A 16,847-nucleotide genomic window follows, 5' to 3' on the forward strand; every position below is an offset into this window, starting at 1 on the left:
TTTAGAGCCCATCCTCTGCGCCATGCTGAGTACTGGCAGATTATCCTGGCGCGGCGCTGCCCTCACGGGCGGGGAAGGGCGCATCCTCTGCCCTCACCCAAGATGGCCGCGGGCGCGCCCGTCCGTCCCTGAGGCGGGACCAGCGCTGAGGGCGCGGGGCGCGGAGGCGGCGCGGGTCCCTTCGGAAGGCGGCTGGAGCCCGGCAGGTACCGCGGGCGCGGGGCTGGGTGAGGGTGAAGGGCAGCCTCGGGTTCCCCACGCGCGGGGGGACAAAAGCCGCGGGTCGTGGGTGGGTTTTGGCAGGGTCGGTCCCTGGCTGGGGAGGGTCTGAGGGGGAAGCCAGGCTGGGGTGGGAGCAGGTGCAGGCTTGGGAGGTAAAGAAAAATGAGGTCTGTAAAGAAAATTCAGCTGATGTGTGGTCCTGACTTGATGGCTGCTGGTGGTGGAGATTTCAAGGGGTGAAAATTTCAGTTCTTCCAATGGGTTTTGCTTGCTCTCAACCGAGAGCTTGGAGGAAGCTTGAGAATGTTATTTTGATGCTGGAGAACAGTTCAGTGTCACACTTGACAAATTAAAACAAAATTGAGTTTTGTAATATAAAACTAAAGAGCAGCACAAAAACACCTCTTTCTCTGTCATCATAACATTGTTGTAGTAAAACTTTAGTATTTGCTTTAGGGTGTGTTTATGATTTATTTGTTAAATGTAACTTTAGAAGCTGCTTTGGTGCTTTTTATTCCAAGGTCTATCTCTTGCAAGCAGCAGCCTGTAAGAGACAATGAACTGATGTTGAGTGTCCAACATTAAACCAAAACTGGCATTTGCCTGCTTGAACTTCCCTAAATAATTGTGGAGGGAGATATCAAAGTTTGAATTAATGGACTTGACTGGTATCTGTGAGAATTATGTTCTAAGTAGGGTGTAATATTTGTTAAATACAGTGAGGTTTCTGCAGTGATCCTGATGTATTTTATAACTTGGATTTGATAACAGGCACGAGAAGGCATTGTAGATGCAGAAGTATTTTCCGGTATATTGAGAACAACTCAAAGGAGTCATTTGAAAATTAAAATTTGATGCTTGACATCCGGAGGAGATGGAGCCTGTCTCATGCTTAAGTGCTTTTGGCTCTTTCGGTTTCAGATGCTCTCAGATGTGTTGCTAAGAGATTAAAATCAAAGTCGCGGGTGCTTTTTGTTTAACTGAAAAGACCTGGCTAAATCTGCTCCCCTGGAGCTTTGTGTCCACACTACCAGATTTGCAGGAGCATCTTCTTGTATCCAAGGGCAGCTGGATAACTAAAGGACTTAAAATCACATATTTGCCTTTTGTGAGAACTTGGATGTGTTCAGACCTGCTCTCTTCGTGTTTTCATGGTTATTCAAAACCTGATGAAGGTTGGCATTTTATGGAAACCTGTTATCATGGGCAGCTAACAGCAGCTTGATGCCAGCCTCCTTAAACTGGTTCTGTGGGACAGGCTGCCCAGAGAAGTGGTGGAGTCACCATCCCTGGAAGTGTTCAGAAAACATGTAGGTGAGGTGCTTAAGGACATGTTTTAGTGGTGGACCAGGCAGTGCTAGGTTCGTGGTTGGATCTTAAAGGTCTTTCTCACCCTAAATAACTCTTGATGCTATGCTGTAAAACAGTAAAAATGTACTGAAAATGCTGCACGGGATTACCCAGCTCTTACTGGTTTTAATTAGTACCTTTTTAGTCTCTGCTGTTTCTGCCTAGGCTGAAGGCATGGTCTTGTTGAGGACAGACAAATATGCTCTTGGTTGTATTCTTGAGGTGTCTTGGAAGATGGGGACATCATCTGTGGCATTATGGGATGCTGGCAGTGCTTGGCTGTAGCCCTTCCTGGGATGGGATCCCATGTCAGAGCTGCAGAAGGCTGTGCTGTCCTGCCCAGCTCCCAGACTAGCCCTTCACACAACACTTTGAGCTCACAGGAAAAGAATCTTTCCATTCCCCTTACTGTTTTATCTGTTTGAAGGGCTGCATGAATGAGCAACAACGCTGTTCCAGGTTCTTGTTTTTCACATTTTTCTTCTGGAATCTGATTACAATAGAAAGGGACTTTTACCCCTAAAATGAGAACTTTCTTCCAAGAGTTCAGATTCCTGTTGTTGTTACGCAACTCTCAACATGACAGTTTTACTTTGTGGTTGGTTTGAGGGTACATATTGCTCTTCCTGTCCAAAAAGACTGTGTTCTTACCCTGGAGTATCTTTTATAGTCTAGAGTAAGACTTGGTAAATACTGGAAGGGAAACTGGTGAAATTGTCAATGATTTAAATTTTTGGTTTTGTTTTTGTTTTATTGGTCCAGTGAAGTTTAATGAGTCAAACTGAGCTGTTGGGAGTTTCTGTTGAAGATGTACATGTTGGTTGAAAAACGCACAAATTCCCATCTTCACCTAAAGAGGTCACCTGGCATCCGATCCTGGTCTCTGTGTGTTGGTAAGGCCACAGCATTCATTTCAGAGCTTGCTTTAAGGGAAGAGGGTCACAATAAACTCCTGAAGTGCCCCTAGTGAAATGCCTGCCTTCCAGGCATTTTCCTTTCCAGAAGAGGAATGATTGTGCTTTGAACTCTTCCTTTCTCATAGCCTCTAAATGAGTCTGAAGCCTCAGCATGGCAGTTTCGCTGTGAGACTTTCAGTCTCATCTGGAGAACCTCAGAAGCTCATGGATGGAATTTTAAGAGACTCCTGAAAGATCAAGAACAGAAGGTTTATGTGCCATGCAGCAATAGAAATGTGAAGCTTCTGAAGGGGCTGTTAGGTTGAGAAACATCTTTTTATAGGAGTGGAAAACTGCAGTGTGGCCATGCTGTATGAAATGGGAAGTCCTACAGGATATTCTGAAAGGCATCTTTATAAACACTGCTGAATATGCAGGGAAAATCAACTTGTTAGGATTGTACTGAGAGAGCTGCTGGGGAAAATCTGGTCTATCCTGCTTTCCAGCTGAGCAGATCCCACTGCAGTAACACCACGTTGTCATTGCTTTCAGGGATGTTGTTGAGAAGATCTTTGCAGTTGCAGCAGCCTTTGGGGCATGGGGCACTCTTCAGCTGCTTTCTTCTCCCTGAGAGAAAAGAGCTGCCAGTTTCTGACACAACTTTACTGCAGAAGTTGTCTTTTGGCTCCACATAGCACTTAAAGGGGAAAATAACCATTGTAAGGTTTGTGTGAGCACTCTAAGTTGTACTGTGCTAAGAGTAGTATGTGTGGTGTAAGTATGGTGTCATGGTTCGATCGAGTCCCTCTGAGGTTCTGTTCCCAGTTAATGTCACAAAATTTTCATTTCTGACCCCAGCCCCTGTGCTTTTAATGCTTTTGCAGAATGGAAGTTTTTTTTAAATACTGAGAGAAAAAAATAACTTTCATATAGTGATCTATGTTGCAATCACATTTGTCCTGTTTTTGCAAAGTGATGTTTTTCATTAGGGAATTTTAGATGTTTTTTGAGCTGCTTACTTGTCATAATTCTCTCCTCTTTCCCCCTAGGAATAGCCTCCATAGGTTTGGCTGCTGCTTATTATAGTGCAGGTAATGGCCTATCGCTTTTTTGGGTTTCTTTCCTATTAATCTGTTTTTCATGCTGATGACTCACCTGCAGCTTCTGTCTGGCTCTTCAAAAGCAGTGGAAGTTCCTCTCCCACTTTGTGGTGTGAATATTAAAACCAATAATAACTGTTGCCTTTATGACTTAGTGTGCTTTATTCCTCTATTTCTTACTCAGCCTCCTTTTCCATTTGCAAGTGTTTTTAATAATGATATTGGTACTCTGTGGCATTTTGTACTTTCAATGTTTTATAAATGTGATTAGCTGGTCCTCACAGCTCTCCTGGGAAGACAGGTAATGATTATTTGACACCATAATGAAATGATTACTTTTTCTGTGATGGAAGTTTCTCTGGAAACTGTCAAATCATCACTATCAGAGATTACTCATCCAAGCACCTTTAGGGATGAGACAGTTTCAGCTGCTTCCTCCCCCTGCAGTACAGCAGACTGCACCAAATGCCAGCTGTCTTCCCATCCATGGGATTTGTCCTGGAAGCTGTCCTGTGATTCTTGTGCTGCATCCTGTTAACATCAAATGTTAGAACTTAATGGTGTGTAGGAATGTGCTACCAATACAACCCACGTATTTTTATTTAAAGAGCAAGATGCAGTGGAAACTGCTTGAGCCACCAGCTAAATCAGCCTTGTTTTTCTTAATACGTTGCAACAAAGTTTTCTGAAATCCCAGCACAGCTCTACTGTGCCTTCAGTTAAAAGCCTGAGTGAGCAAATTATTCAGGCTGTGACATGTAAACATTTCCAGGACATGAAATGCAAATGTTTGTTTGTCAAGAGGACCTACTGCTTCCTTTTATGCAGAAACATGTTTGCTTTATTGAATTTTCATTATCCCTGTCCTTGTCCTCTGCAGCACAAATATTTGGTGTTTGACAGCAGCTTGGCAGTTTTGTGGATGCCTTTTAAGATGTCTTTGCTTGTACAGAAGAGACAGATGTGATGTTAGAACCTTGCCAATAATACATATGCTTATAATTCTGCATGGTTTGAAGCCCAGTGTGAATGAAGACTCTGAACAGTGTGCAGGCTTTCTGTATTTTCATCCTGGGAAAGAGCTGTAAAATAGCTTGTAGTACAACTAAAGGCAAAAATGTTCCATCAGAGAAACCTTTCCTCCTTTTGTTGCTTTTAAAGGGAGCATGTTGCTTTCAGGATTGTTTGAATACCAAAGAAGGGGGGGGAAAAAAAGCTGAATTTGTGCATTTTTTGCATTGTTCAGACAGCTTGGCATGGAAGCTCTTCTACATGGCTGGGTGTTTCTTTGTGGCAGCCCAGAATCTGGAGCAGTGGGAGGTAAGATGCTGAACTCAGGAAATGAAGGTCTGTGAGTAGGAAGCAGTTGGCAGATGCTGATTCCAGCAGCCCCACACACTTGCTCAGTCCAGACAAGTTATGGTTTTGAGGAAGCCCTCTGGGTTGCTATACTGGGACTAGAATTAGGGCAATAATTCTTTGATTACACAAGCATAAAAATGTGAAGCTAAACTTATGGGCATTTTTAAGGGGAGACCTGGCCCAAAATGTTCTCTTACATAAAAGAGGTAGGATGACCAGGACATTCAGCTTCACCACATGATTTTGAAGTTAGCCTTCAAGTTAATAACAGAGCAACCACTAAATAAGGGAGCTCTAAGCTTCCAAACTGCTCAGCTGTTTTCCTCTGGTTAGAATCGTGTGGATATTGAGAGCACTGTGTCACCCTGCTGACATGAATTGTGTTAGAATGAGCAACTCACCTAAAGAGAACGAGATCCTCTCTTCATTGATTAATATGAAATATCCAATTTCATTAATGTCCCATATCAATAATATCCATTTTATTGGGATATTGAGGTCTGTGTAAGCCTGGCCCATAGAGTACAGCACTGGAATGTCAAATTCACCTGAAGTGAAATTTATGTGAGGTACAAGTTAGTGTTCAAATTTGATTCCAGGCAAAGCTTTTATTACGTGAAGAATGTGGCAAGAGGGACGATGAACCCACTTTTAACTCTCTTCTAGAAGTCACACAAGAGATATGGCAAAGTTTCTGTTAAAACCAAGAGCAAGATTGTGATTTTTACACAGCTAGCTGTATATTTTTCTGTTACCAAGATTATTTTCCAGTAGAACTATTTTTATTTTACTTTGAAGCATAGCTAGTGATGGACTTTTCAAGAAAATCTTAATTCTTATTTTTCAATCTTACAGGAAGCTGTATTTGATAAGAACAAGGGAACAATCTGCCTAAAAACATTCAACCTCTACAAAAAAATACTGACCTTGTCAAAAGGAGGCAATGAACAAGGTGAGAAAGCAGCATCTGTGGTAGAAAATGTGGTGAGCAGCAGAAGAGATGGATGTGTGCCCATTTAATAGCTTCTCTGGAGTTCTGTACTCAAATTAAGTCACATCTGCTTCCAGATCTGCTTTGTTCCCAAGAAGCAGATGTAATAATCTGCCTCTGTGGGCCCAAATGCTTTTTCTCAGTGTGCTGAATGCATCTGGTTAATTATTTTAATCTAAAGTAAGTAGGCCTAGACATTGCTTTCCATAATAATCTTAGCCATTCCTTTGGGATGTTAATGTGTTTACCTTGCCCTTGGCTAGCCTGCTTGGCAGCTGGGACTGGTGGAAAAACTTCAATTTTGGATCCAGAAACTGAGATTCCTGTAATCTCATCTGCTTTGGGGAGCAGGCAAAGGTTTAGATACCATATGCAAGCAGGCATGTTACATCCTGCAGGTACAGAATATGCATTTAAAGCAGCCTGGTCAGGAGGCTTGGTTTAATGCAGGATCTGATGGCCTTTGGGCTTCTTGTTGGATTAACAGAATTTGCAGTATGGTCTGTGAGTTGGTTGAGTCATGGTGGTGAGCTGGTAGCTCTGTTTATTCTTCTAGGATAAAAGAATCTTTTATTCTGTTGCAAAGGTAGACAAAAACTCCATGGCAGAGTTTTTGTTCTACTTCCTGATGTAAATAGAATCAGCTCTCAGTAAGCTCAGAAGAGTGGCCCAATTTGGAACGACCTTAAGCTGAATTTGTTTTGAAAGAGTTCATTTTGGAGATGAAAGATAAAATATGTGGAGAGAAAGCTGTTTAATGATTCTGAGCTTTCCTTTAGGATACATGTTTACAATGGAGAGCTGAGGTTATCTCTTCCTCCGTGATAGTATCTGGTTTAGGTACCATTCATGTGAAGATTCAGAGATCAGCAGGTGTTCTGAGCAGTTAAATGTTTCAGTATTAGTTCAGTCTTAGTAAACTGAACTCCTGTTTGCCTATTCCATACAGAAAACTAATTAAAACTGCCATTAAAGCAAATGGGAAACAGAAGTAGTACTGGGTTGCTCCCCAGTGCCTGGCTGGCTGTATCTTTTCCCTTAGGGCCTGTCCCAACTACAGTGTGCTGCAGTCACACCCTGTACATGTTTCTTTTGCCTGAGCAGCTCAGGAGCTGTTTTGATACCTCAAGTTTTAGCTTTTATATTTTTCAGATGCTTTAGTGTGTGGGTCTGGGCTTCATATAAGGGAATGGTGAGCTCTCTGCACAGAGTAGGGAGACAAAACAATTCCTTCTCCAGCTGGGCACCAAGGACAAATGATCCAAATTTCAGGCCCAAGACCATAAACAATGTCGACTGAAGAGGGAAGGATGGGACTTGATGGGCTAAAGCTGGAATTGGACAATGAACTCCAATATGCAAATGGAGCAGAACTGATCAAAGTGAGAGCCCCAGTGAGCAGTTGTGCATTTTGGGACCATTTTGGTTCATCTTGGGTGCAGCCCTGGCTGGGCTCTTGCGCTGCCCAAGGTGGATCCATTGAGGAGATCCTTTTAATAAATCCCTGCTTTATTCTTTAGCTCTGTCTGGCTCTGCTCTAGGCCAGCCTCCACAAGGCACCAGTTTGATGGTGGAGCACTGCCCTGGCTGAGGGATCACAGGAGCAGGGTCCCCATCACCCTGTCCCTGTGTCAGCAGTGGCAGTGCTGAGGGTTTGCAGTCACGCTGACTCTGCCTGTTTTGCCCATCTTTGCAGTGGTGGCCGTGCTGAGCGAGATCCGCGATGTGAACGTGGAGGAGGAGGCCGTGCGCTATTTCGGGAAGGGTTACCTGGTTGTGCTGCGCTTCGTCACCGGATTCTCACACCCGCTCACCCAGAGTGCAGTGCTGGGCTGCAGAAGGTGCAGGGGGGATTTTGTAAAATTAGAACGTGTAGGGTGGGAAATGCCAATCATGAGGGTCAATAATTGCCAGCTGTTATTGATGCCTCAGGTTTTGGCTTTTATATTGTTCAGGTTCTGTGCTGCTTTACTGTGTACTTCTGAGCTTCATATTAGGGGATGGTGAGCTCTTTTCAAAGAGTAGGGAGATAAAACAAATTCCTAGCTGGGAGACAAAATTCCTTCTCTAGCTGGGGAGGAAGGATAAATGAGACAAATTTCAGGCCTAAGAGCATAAACAGCGCGCACTGAAGAGAGAAAACCAAGCAGGATGGGACTGCCTGGGCTAAAGCTGGAATCGGACAATTAACTCCATTGTGCAAATGGAGCAGAACTTATAAAGTGAGAGACCTCGTGTCCATTTTGGGACCATTTTGGTTCATTTTGGGTGCAGCCTTGGCTGGGCTCTTGTGCTGCCCATTGTGGATCCATTGAGAAGATCCTTTGAATAAATCCCTGCTTTATTCTTTAGCTCTGTCCAGCCTCTGTTCTAGGGCAGCCTTCACAAGGCATCATTATAACTAAACTCAGTTTTTGGACTTACTGTTATGACCTTGTGTTACTCAGTTTAACCTTTTAAACCCCATAATGTTTTCATTTGCAGACATTTGGCTAACACCATCTTATCCGGATCATGTTTAGATATCTAAGATCCCTTTAGTGCTGCATTTCTGCTGGAGTTGCCTTCCTGAACTAATTATTAATTCTACTTTGCAAACATTTGGTGTATTAATTAACAGAAAATTTATCTTAAGCATTGATGATAAGGAGCCTTGCAGCAGGGAGTGGGAAAGGACTGATTTATTGGGGGAATGGCTTGGTGTGTGGCATGTTGTCAGCCACCCTCTATGCCCTTATGACTTTCCCTCTAGGCAATTATTCTCAGGAATTAGCATGCCTGCTCTTGTCAGCACTGTGGTTCCACTAACTCTTCCATTGTTTCTTCTTTTCCACAGTGATGTGGAAGCAGTTGCCAAACTCATCACGAGTTTTCTGGAACTGGACAGAGTAGAGACCCCACAAGATTTCTCCCAGAGCAGCGAAACAGAGGCAAGTGATGCAGATGAACCACAGGATAAATAATGATAGTCACTGTTAACTGAAGCAAGCAGAGGCTTTCACACATCTGGAAAATATTCCGATTGTTCTTCAGAAAAAGAAACCCCTCACAACCTTGACCTGGGCATTTCTCAACGTGTGCATTTACAGTGGGTGGAATCTGTCATAGTTTAGTGCTAAACTGCTTCAAGACCCTGCATGTGGACACTGCTGGCTTTTGAACTTTTGTCACCTCATAAACCTGTCTAGGAATAGTTATTTATTAATGAATTGGTTTGAAATAATTGCTTTTCCATTAATGAAGATACAGATGTAAACTTCTGCTTACTGTAAACATTTGCTGCAGGTACAGTATATGAAATGTAGAAGAGTAGAATTTGTAACTCAAAACACAATGCTTTGAGGCTTCCCCTTTAATATATGCAATTAGGAGATGCAGAGTAGTGGCACTTTTATGTTCTCTACTACTGACTTGCCATTGGATATATGTGGAAATTGAAGTCTGAGTGCCTCTCTTGGAATTTTAAACATTAGGTTGATCAACTTGTAACAGTGTCTTAACTTATCTCAGACTCACCAAGGAGACATAAATAGCAAAGGAAAAATGATCATGGTGAAATGTCTTTGGGATGTTCTACCTTAATCATGTTCTGCTTAACTTCTGGGTAGGACAGAGCAATGTTTTTCTAGACCTCAATGTTTACTATTTAAACTGTGTATTTAGAAGGGAAGCAGGGACATGTGTAACTTTAGGTAGGGAAAAGACTGATGTCAAACAAGGTGGTAGCTTAGAATTGTTGAGTATTTCCTCACTTGAAATGATACCGAAGTGCTAAACAATAACTTTTTTTAAGGTAGGTAGCATAGATTAAATGTCTGACTTGTACCTGTGTTTTACTCCAGGTGTGTGGTGTCCTCTGTTCTGACCAATGGTTTCACAAATAGTTAAAATATAAATTTTTTCAAGGTATTTCTAAAGTAAAAGCTACCTCTGTTAGTCAGCATATTCTGTCTAGAACTCCATCATGCTTACATTAACATGTCAGTACAAGAAAAAATTGTAAAAAGCTGCAAGTTCCTTCAGCATGCTATAGCTGCTTGTACTGAAGTTCACTAGGTTTTATTTAGGAATCTTATGGTCTGATTTAGAAAATATTTACACAGTTACATCTAGGAGATCTGAACAGGGTACGAGGTAACTGTGTTGTCTGCTTTCACGGTTCGCCAGCAGCAAATGTCTCCTGGCAGCAGCTTCTTCAGAATTTAAAAGAGCCTGTGTTCTTGTTTCCAATCACTCTACCTCTACAGAGAGAAGGCTCTGAAAAGTTTTTGGTAGAAGGCACATCCTGTTGTGTGTTCCAGTTTGGTCTGCAGCTGAGCACCTGCTCATCAAAGATTTCCCTTCCAGCTGTTCAGACCCAGGATGTGAGCAGAGGCAGAGCCTGCTGTTGTCAGTGGAAGGTACTCACACTGCAGCAGGGACGTGGCTGTTGATGTAGCTTGCCTGCAGTACAGAACTAGTTCTGTTTCCTTTAAATAAGATAAAAAACTTGTAATCATGTCAGGTATCTGTACAGACCTCTGCCAGTACACGTTCCTGAAAGTCCTCTCAGTTGGGGTAATCGTGGGGCTTTTGGTGCCTACCCCACACCACCAGAACCTGGAAGCTGCTGTGTATGAATGTGGAAAAAGTAGGTTGCAGGCAATTAGCTAAATTTGCCTTTTTCTCCAGCACAGCTGTAGGCTAAGTATAATCATCAAACCTGTTTAAAAAAATGTTGCAGGGTGTAGAGTTCCTCCTTCCTCGTTTAAATCCACTGTAATGTATACCCCAGGTGATGCTCATTTTAGAGAGAGGAGAATGAGACTGGGGATTTGGAGAGCTCTTTTCCCCCCACAGTGTAAAATGAGAACAGTGAGTGTTCTAAGGACTTCCAGTAGGAAGTACTGTCCTAGAGTATGTAATGGTACAGTGTAAGCATCAGGGCTCAGCCTGTGGTAGCTGCTGCTTTGTATCAAAGATGTTCAGAGAGCATTCATGGTGTGCGATAAACCAGATAAAACTACCTGCCTTCAGTTTCAGCTCTGCTGGCTTTCGTTTGTATTCCCATGAGAGCTGACATTCCATGGAAGACATAAACCACGCTGTAGTTCCCCAGTTAAAAATCAGCTTTTGAGAGGTGCATCTGTTGGTCTGACCCTGCACTGCGTCCTGTGTCCTGCTTCTGCTGAGCTGTAGTGTATGCAGCTTGCTGTGCATTCATGGTGTTAGTCATGTCTCCACTTACAGACTATGCAATGTCTTAGACAAAGACTAAAACAATATAAGGAAAATTGAAAATCTATAGAAAGGGGAATGACATATAGTTGAAAAACATCCTGTGGGAGTAAGTTGCATGTTGAGTTGATGTCAGGGATCACCTCTTTAGAGGTGTTTTCCAGTATCCTCATTATCCTGCTGTATTGGGCAGGAGAGGGATGGCTGCTGCCATGCACATTGTGTCTAGGAGGAATATTTTGACTCCTCAGCCTTTCCCTTGGAGCAGCTGGTGCCATCCTCTCTTGTGCCATTTCCATTTTGGATTTGGCAGCTGTCACTGTACCAACAAGTCCCGTTTCAGTGGGAACCTGTGTTCTGTAGTCTGAGCTAGCAGGATGGGGTCCTGAGAACATTCTGGCAGGCTGTGGGTGCTGCCTGTGCTGGCTGATCCACCCAGGAGCTTCCTGTGGCACTGATCCATCTGAGCCTGCCAGTGGGACACTGCACCAGCGTTAGCACAGGCTGATGGGGTTTTCTCTTGTGTTTCTCTTCATCCACATGTGGAGCTTCTTGCCCTCCAAAACGTTATCATTTTTAGCTGGAAGACATGGCCAGGTGCAGTGCAGTAACTGTGTGCATGTACAATCAACTTGAAATTGCTGTTCTCATGGATTTGGTTATGGCAATGTCTGTGCACTCCTCAGCAAGGGGATCAGCTTGCAGAACTGTGGAAAGCAGGTGCAGCTCAGGACAGGGTTCACTCTTCCCTTTTTGGATGAGTCCTCTCTCATCCTCCTTTTCTGCCACTTCTCACCATTCTGCTGAAGGCTTTCCTGGATGGTTTTGGGCCCAGCAAAGTCAAAGGCCCAGTAAACAGATTCTTACCTGTGCCTGCTGTGAAGTGACTTGGACTCAAAGGAATGACTTGAAAGACTCGTTTTGGTTAGGAAATTAGGAACTCCTGGGAGACTCTCACAGATGTAGTCATTAACCTTTGCATCTCAGGCTGTCTGGACACTTGTGCCTGGACAGCTGTAGTTTGCATGACTTACTGATTTTAAAAGCTGCATAGCAGACCTTAGGTCAGCTCTAACACCCTGACCCCTAAACCAGCCCTTCTGTCATGTCCTTCACTGTAACTGTTTGCTGAGTGCCACTTGGCAGCTTCAGCTCATGCTTGGGCAGCTCAGTGGCACTTCCATGCATGGCTGTGGTGGCATGGGACTGGGGCTGCTGCAGTGAGCAAAAGCCAAGTGCATCTGTGCAGAGGGAGAGCACTGCTTTGTGTAACCCTTGTGTAACCTCGTACTTCAGTACTTCACAATGAAATATCCCATATCTGGCATCAACTGTGCGGGTCTCAAAGAAAATCCACATATTTATACCCGAGACCTGACTCTTGGGCTGTATTTATGAAGTTACACAGATAATAAAACCTCAGCTGGCTCACATAATAAATAAAGAGTGCTAGTTCTGCCAGTGTCATAGATGGCTGAGACAAAAATATTTCTGGAAAATGTTTGGAAAATGCCTTTTTTTTAACTTTAAAATTGCAAGTAGAATTTCAGCAAGGCCTTGTTGTATTGTCTTTTTTAAAAAAAAACGTTCATTGATAGAATCAACTTTGATAACTTGTTTTGCATTGCTGTAGTATTTTGTATTGTTTTTAATTAAAATTATTAAAATATTAATGGCTGTCTAAATTATTACTGGGAACAGATCTACTGAAGGAGTTAATGAGGGGGAGGAAGAATAGAATAAGCCCAAATACCTGCTTAGAAATGACCCTGCCAACATTCTTGCAGCAGTCCAGATTTCATTTCCATATAAGCTGATGGATCCAATTTTCTATTGGTGAATATTTCCATTTTCCCTCCTTCAAACCAAACCAACATGCTACACACACAAAAAGCAGCACCCTTCTACAAACACTTTGAGTATCAAAGGTTTTATTCAAGTAAAATAAATTAAGATCTTGTTTAGTTCAAGCTATGTGACAGGTATACAGAGCAATTGGTTCCTTTTAGATAAAGATTTGCATTTCTAGTGACTGAGGCTCTCATTGAATCACTTGAAGCTTGTCTTATGCTGTAGTTTTACTTTTTGTATGTTTTGTTCCAAGAAAATTTCAACACCAGTGCTTCAAAAAAATTAAAGAAAGGAATAAATGAAGCACAAAAATAAATATTTTGAATATTCATGCTGGAGTAACATACTTAACTACCATACTTCTGAATTATTTCCATTTAGTGGAGAATTGGGATAATCACCAAAAATCCCCAAAATACATTTCTATACATTATGACTAGTTTGACATTTAAAGCAGACTAAACCAGCATTTTTTTCCTTATATTTAGTAGCTTTAGTCATGGCTCAAATTGGGACAGAGCTGGAAAGTGCAGGTTGCATTTTCAGGTTGCACACAGCTAAACAGATGCCTCAGTGAGTGGGGTGGTGCTTTTCTGTGGGGATGGCACCAGCTGAGCTTTGGTGGTGCTCTGGCAGAAAGTGAAGCAGCCCAATGTGTTAAGGCATCTTCCCTCCAAGCCCAGGAGGAGCTCCTGATTCCCCTTGATGGAATGGTGGGATACAACTCAGAGCACAGCTGACAGGTGAAGGAGTTATGGTACAGAACATAATGACCCAAACATTTTTAAAGTATCCTAAATATTAGGGTAGAGCTTTCCCAGGTCATTGTTATGTAAGAGTCTGTTGCTACAAATCCTGAATTTGGAAGAAACTGGGTTTTCTCCTGCCTTGTAGGAGAGTGAGCTGTGACTCACTCCTGCATTCTCTTATTAATACCTGACTTCCAGGCAGGTGAATTAAGGCTTAGCATGTGTTAAGACAGGAAAATGGAAGTGTTTTATGCTAATAAATTCCTTAATGCCTTCAGGTCACTTTTGTTTAACCACAGTTCATGCTTCTACTCTCAAGATGACAAACTCCAGCTCAAGGGCTAGCCAACAGTAGTCATGTTTTCCCAGGGAGTGAGTCAGACTAATTGAAATGCCCCTAATTTTGTGCTCTTATTGCTTCCTCTAAATCATCCAGCACCTGCTGCAGCTTCTGTAGGCTGGGGTGGACATTCTCCTCCATCCATTCCTCTATAGCACACCTGTGGAAAACTTGCTCCATGGCTGCTTGCAGGTCTTGCACCACAGCATTCCACTTGGAGAAGAGACTGAGCAGAAGTGAGAAGGAAGAAACAATGACGTTTGCAGGTGAGCTCTGCCTCAGGGGAGGGTTGGCTTACTGGCCTTCGGAAGGGAGTACTGTCCTAAAACCACTTTACAGGAAAAGAAGCATCTATTACAAGAGCCCAAAGGACTTGATTTTGTTCAGATGGCAAAAGCTTGATGCCATTTCTGTTTAAGTTCCATTAATCTTGGCACTTTCCTCATGCAAAGACTTTTAAAGTATCAAAACGTGAGCTGAAAAAAACACTACACATATTTCAAGTGTAACTGAAACCCACTATGAGACTTGTTGGGAATTTCATTCTGGGTTTTATCAGAAAGAATAGATGAGGTTGGATATTCACCTTATCACAGAAGGAAAAAAAAAAAAAAAAGCAAAGAAGTGTAAATGAATCTTTTAGCATGAATTGGCAAAATGTCTAGGACAAGTTCTGAAAAGCCCAGAGCAAGGGGAAGGGCCTGGCTTTATTCCAAGCCCTGCCTGCAATCTGGCCCAGGGTGAGCTCCTGCACCAAGGCCAACCACTGCTTGAGGTGCAGCAGGGCCATATAGGAATAACAAGGGAGAAGCTTTTGGAGACCAGTTTTGTATTTGTTCTCAAAGAATTCATTCAACAGAAGGCAAAGGTAAAATTAGAATCACAGAATGGTTGTGTTGGAAGGCAACTGTGAAGATCATCTAGTTCCAACCCAAACATGTTGTGTAAAAACATATTATGGATACTTTATCTGATTCTCACTGATGTTTCTGAGATAATTATAGAAAGAGGTAAGGGCTCACAGTTCTCTGTACCTGAGTGCCCAAAATATATCAGACTTTATTTCCCCTGTAGTGCAAAACAAGTGTAGTTACCTGACTGCATCTGGCTGGAAGTGGTGCAGTACAATAGGATGAATAATCTTCTTTTTCCTGTGGTAGGGGCTAAACCAGCCTGTGACATACCTGAAAATGGATGTTGGTGGGAGCAGTGATCAAACAGCAGCACCATCTGTTTGTCACTGCCAGGCTTTAGCTGAACTCCTGCACAGAGATGATGCTTAAGGAGTGAGTTTATTTCAGTCTATAGATCTTTGGAATTAGCTTGTGAAACTTGATCACTTAATCATCTGCTGCAGTATGTTTTATTTCAAGCTCCTTTCTTTTTTATCTACACCATTATAAATTTTCATTTTAACTTTAAATAGCAATAAAATGTAACTAAAGAAAGAACTATATGCTTCAAATAAGGCAGCATATAGTATTCAGAAACTTTGCTAAAATATTTTAAATTTTGATGTAAATATGTTCTGCCTAGGTGTCAGTGACACCTTGATATTTAAATCACTTTTTGGAGTTGTGCCCCACTTTGAGATGATACAGTTCTAACACTCCTAAAGCCAGGCAGAGAATCAACAGAAACCTCATTACCTGTTCCTTTCCAGAAGTTCATCCACTGATGACTTGAGGTGGAAACTAATTTGCGTCACAAGGGTGAGGACATTGCTCCCAGGAAATGTCCCCAGACTTGGGCTGTCCAAAGAGGATCTGTTAGTTTCTGAACTTACCACACAAAGAGAAGCACCTGAATTCTGCAGCTGCAATGTTACCTCATGAAACTATCAATTTCCAGGTTAGGTATTCCCAGGAGATTTTCCACATTTTCTTTAATCTTTTCAGAATAGCCACCTGGCAGAAGATAGTGGGAATGAGGAAAGGAGCCTAAGGAACCAAAATGTTCATACAATGTTTTTCCGGAGTATTCTGCCTTGACTTAGTAGTTCCCCTTTGGTGAAGGATTTTTTAAAAGGTAAAATGGAAATAAAAGAAGGAAAAAACACTTGTGGGTGGGTGGAGCAGCTCAGTGTCTTTCACACAGTTGTCTTGTGCAAGGGTGAGCACTTCCTAAACTTTCTGTTCAGGGTGCTGAGTATTTCTAGTGCCTCAATTAAAAATCAGTGGATTGTGGGGGTTTATTTTGAAAATAAGAAAAATATTGTTGGCAACTGCCTGTAAAGAAAGCAGAAACTACAGGAGGTATTTTATCAGACAGTGTCCTCCCTAGATCCATTTTAAGAAAAAACAATTAGTTAAAACAACTTTTACATATGAGCACATTCTAAATCTAAACTAAATTAGGCTCATTTATATATCACTATTGTTTTAAGTAAGTTTGGAAAGCAATTCCTCATCTTAAATTTATTCTTTACTATAGGCATGAAGTTTTTGACCATTTTTGTGTTAGATCACAATAAATGAAGAGGATACAACGGCTATTTTAAAATACTTAGGCCAAAAGGCTTCTCTGCTCCCATACTGCAAATTGTAATTTATTGTTCATAATTCAGGCCATGATCAATTCAGCAAACCATCTCAAAATACAACAAGCCTCTGGCAATCTTAGGGGAAGGCCACTTCACTCCTGTGCTAGGCATTATCTGAGAGAGAAAAAGTTGTCATTGTACCATTCTTTAGTGCCTGCAGACACACGGCCAGGGATGGAATTCCCACAGGGAGAAGCTCACACAAAACAGAGAAGTGATCATACCTA

At 42.2% G+C, this 16,847-nt stretch overlaps 2 protein-coding genes across 3 annotated transcripts; one reads left to right on the forward strand and one right to left on the reverse strand.

Moving 5' to 3' along the window:
• Positions 1-66: 66 nt before the first annotated feature.
• On the forward strand, positions 67-14,282 carry CYBC1 (cytochrome b-245 chaperone 1). 2 transcript variants are annotated; one of them, XM_021535826.3, is made up of 8 exons: positions 67-206; positions 2,335-2,465; positions 3,518-3,559; positions 4,815-4,888; positions 5,786-5,882; positions 7,618-7,762; positions 8,758-8,851; positions 14,175-14,282. In XM_021535826.3, exons 2-8 carry the CDS (start codon positions 2,381-2,383, stop codon positions 14,193-14,195), a joined length of 558 nt encoding a protein of 185 aa, XP_021391501.1. In that variant the 5' UTR covers positions 67-206; positions 2,335-2,380; the 3' UTR covers positions 14,196-14,282. The 2 variants fall into 2 exon arrangements, with proteins under 2 accessions (XP_021391501.1, XP_021391500.1); XM_021535825.3 differs by lacking the exon at positions 14,175-14,282 and having other exon boundaries at positions 68-206; positions 8,758-12,811.
• HEXD (hexosaminidase D) lies at positions 13,053-16,840 on the reverse strand. Its single transcript, XM_077787334.1, has 4 exons — positions 15,907-16,840; positions 15,728-15,829; positions 15,173-15,262; positions 13,053-14,304 (listed from the first exon to the last, which is right to left on the reverse strand). The coding sequence occupies exons 1-4, from the start codon at positions 15,909-15,911 to the stop codon at positions 14,136-14,138; spliced, it is 366 nt and encodes a 121-aa protein (XP_077643460.1). The 5' UTR covers positions 15,912-16,840; the 3' UTR covers positions 13,053-14,135.
• Positions 16,841-16,847: the final 7 nt, after the last annotated feature.

The sequence above is a fragment of the Lonchura striata genome, chromosome 19, assembly GCF_046129695.1.
Source record: "Lonchura striata isolate bLonStr1 chromosome 19, bLonStr1.mat, whole genome shotgun sequence".
Taxonomy (NCBI): domain Eukaryota; kingdom Metazoa; phylum Chordata; class Aves; order Passeriformes; family Estrildidae; genus Lonchura; species Lonchura striata.

Bases quoted from the DNA above. Each gene is read 5' to 3' on its own strand.
- HEXD (XM_077787334.1), bottom strand. The intron at 15,263-15,727 runs GTAATGAGGTTT...ATCCATTTTCAG, and splicing joins GAACTTCTGGAAAGGAACAG to GTATGTCACAGGCTGGTTTA. The intron at 14,305-15,172 runs GTAACTACACTT...ACTTCTGCTCAG, and splicing joins TTCCAGCCAGATGCAGTCAG to TCTCTTCTCCAAGTGGAATG.
- CYBC1 (XM_021535825.3), top strand. From the start codon at position 2,381: ATGTACATGTTGGTTGAAAAACGCACAAATTCCCATCTTCACCTAAAG. The intron at 2,466-3,517 runs GTAAGGCCACAG...CTTTCCCCCTAG, and splicing joins ATCCTGGTCTCTGTGTGTTG to GAATAGCCTCCATAGGTTTG. The intron at 5,883-7,617 runs GTGAGAAAGCAG...CCATCTTTGCAG, and splicing joins AAAAGGAGGCAATGAACAAG to TGGTGGCCGTGCTGAGCGAG.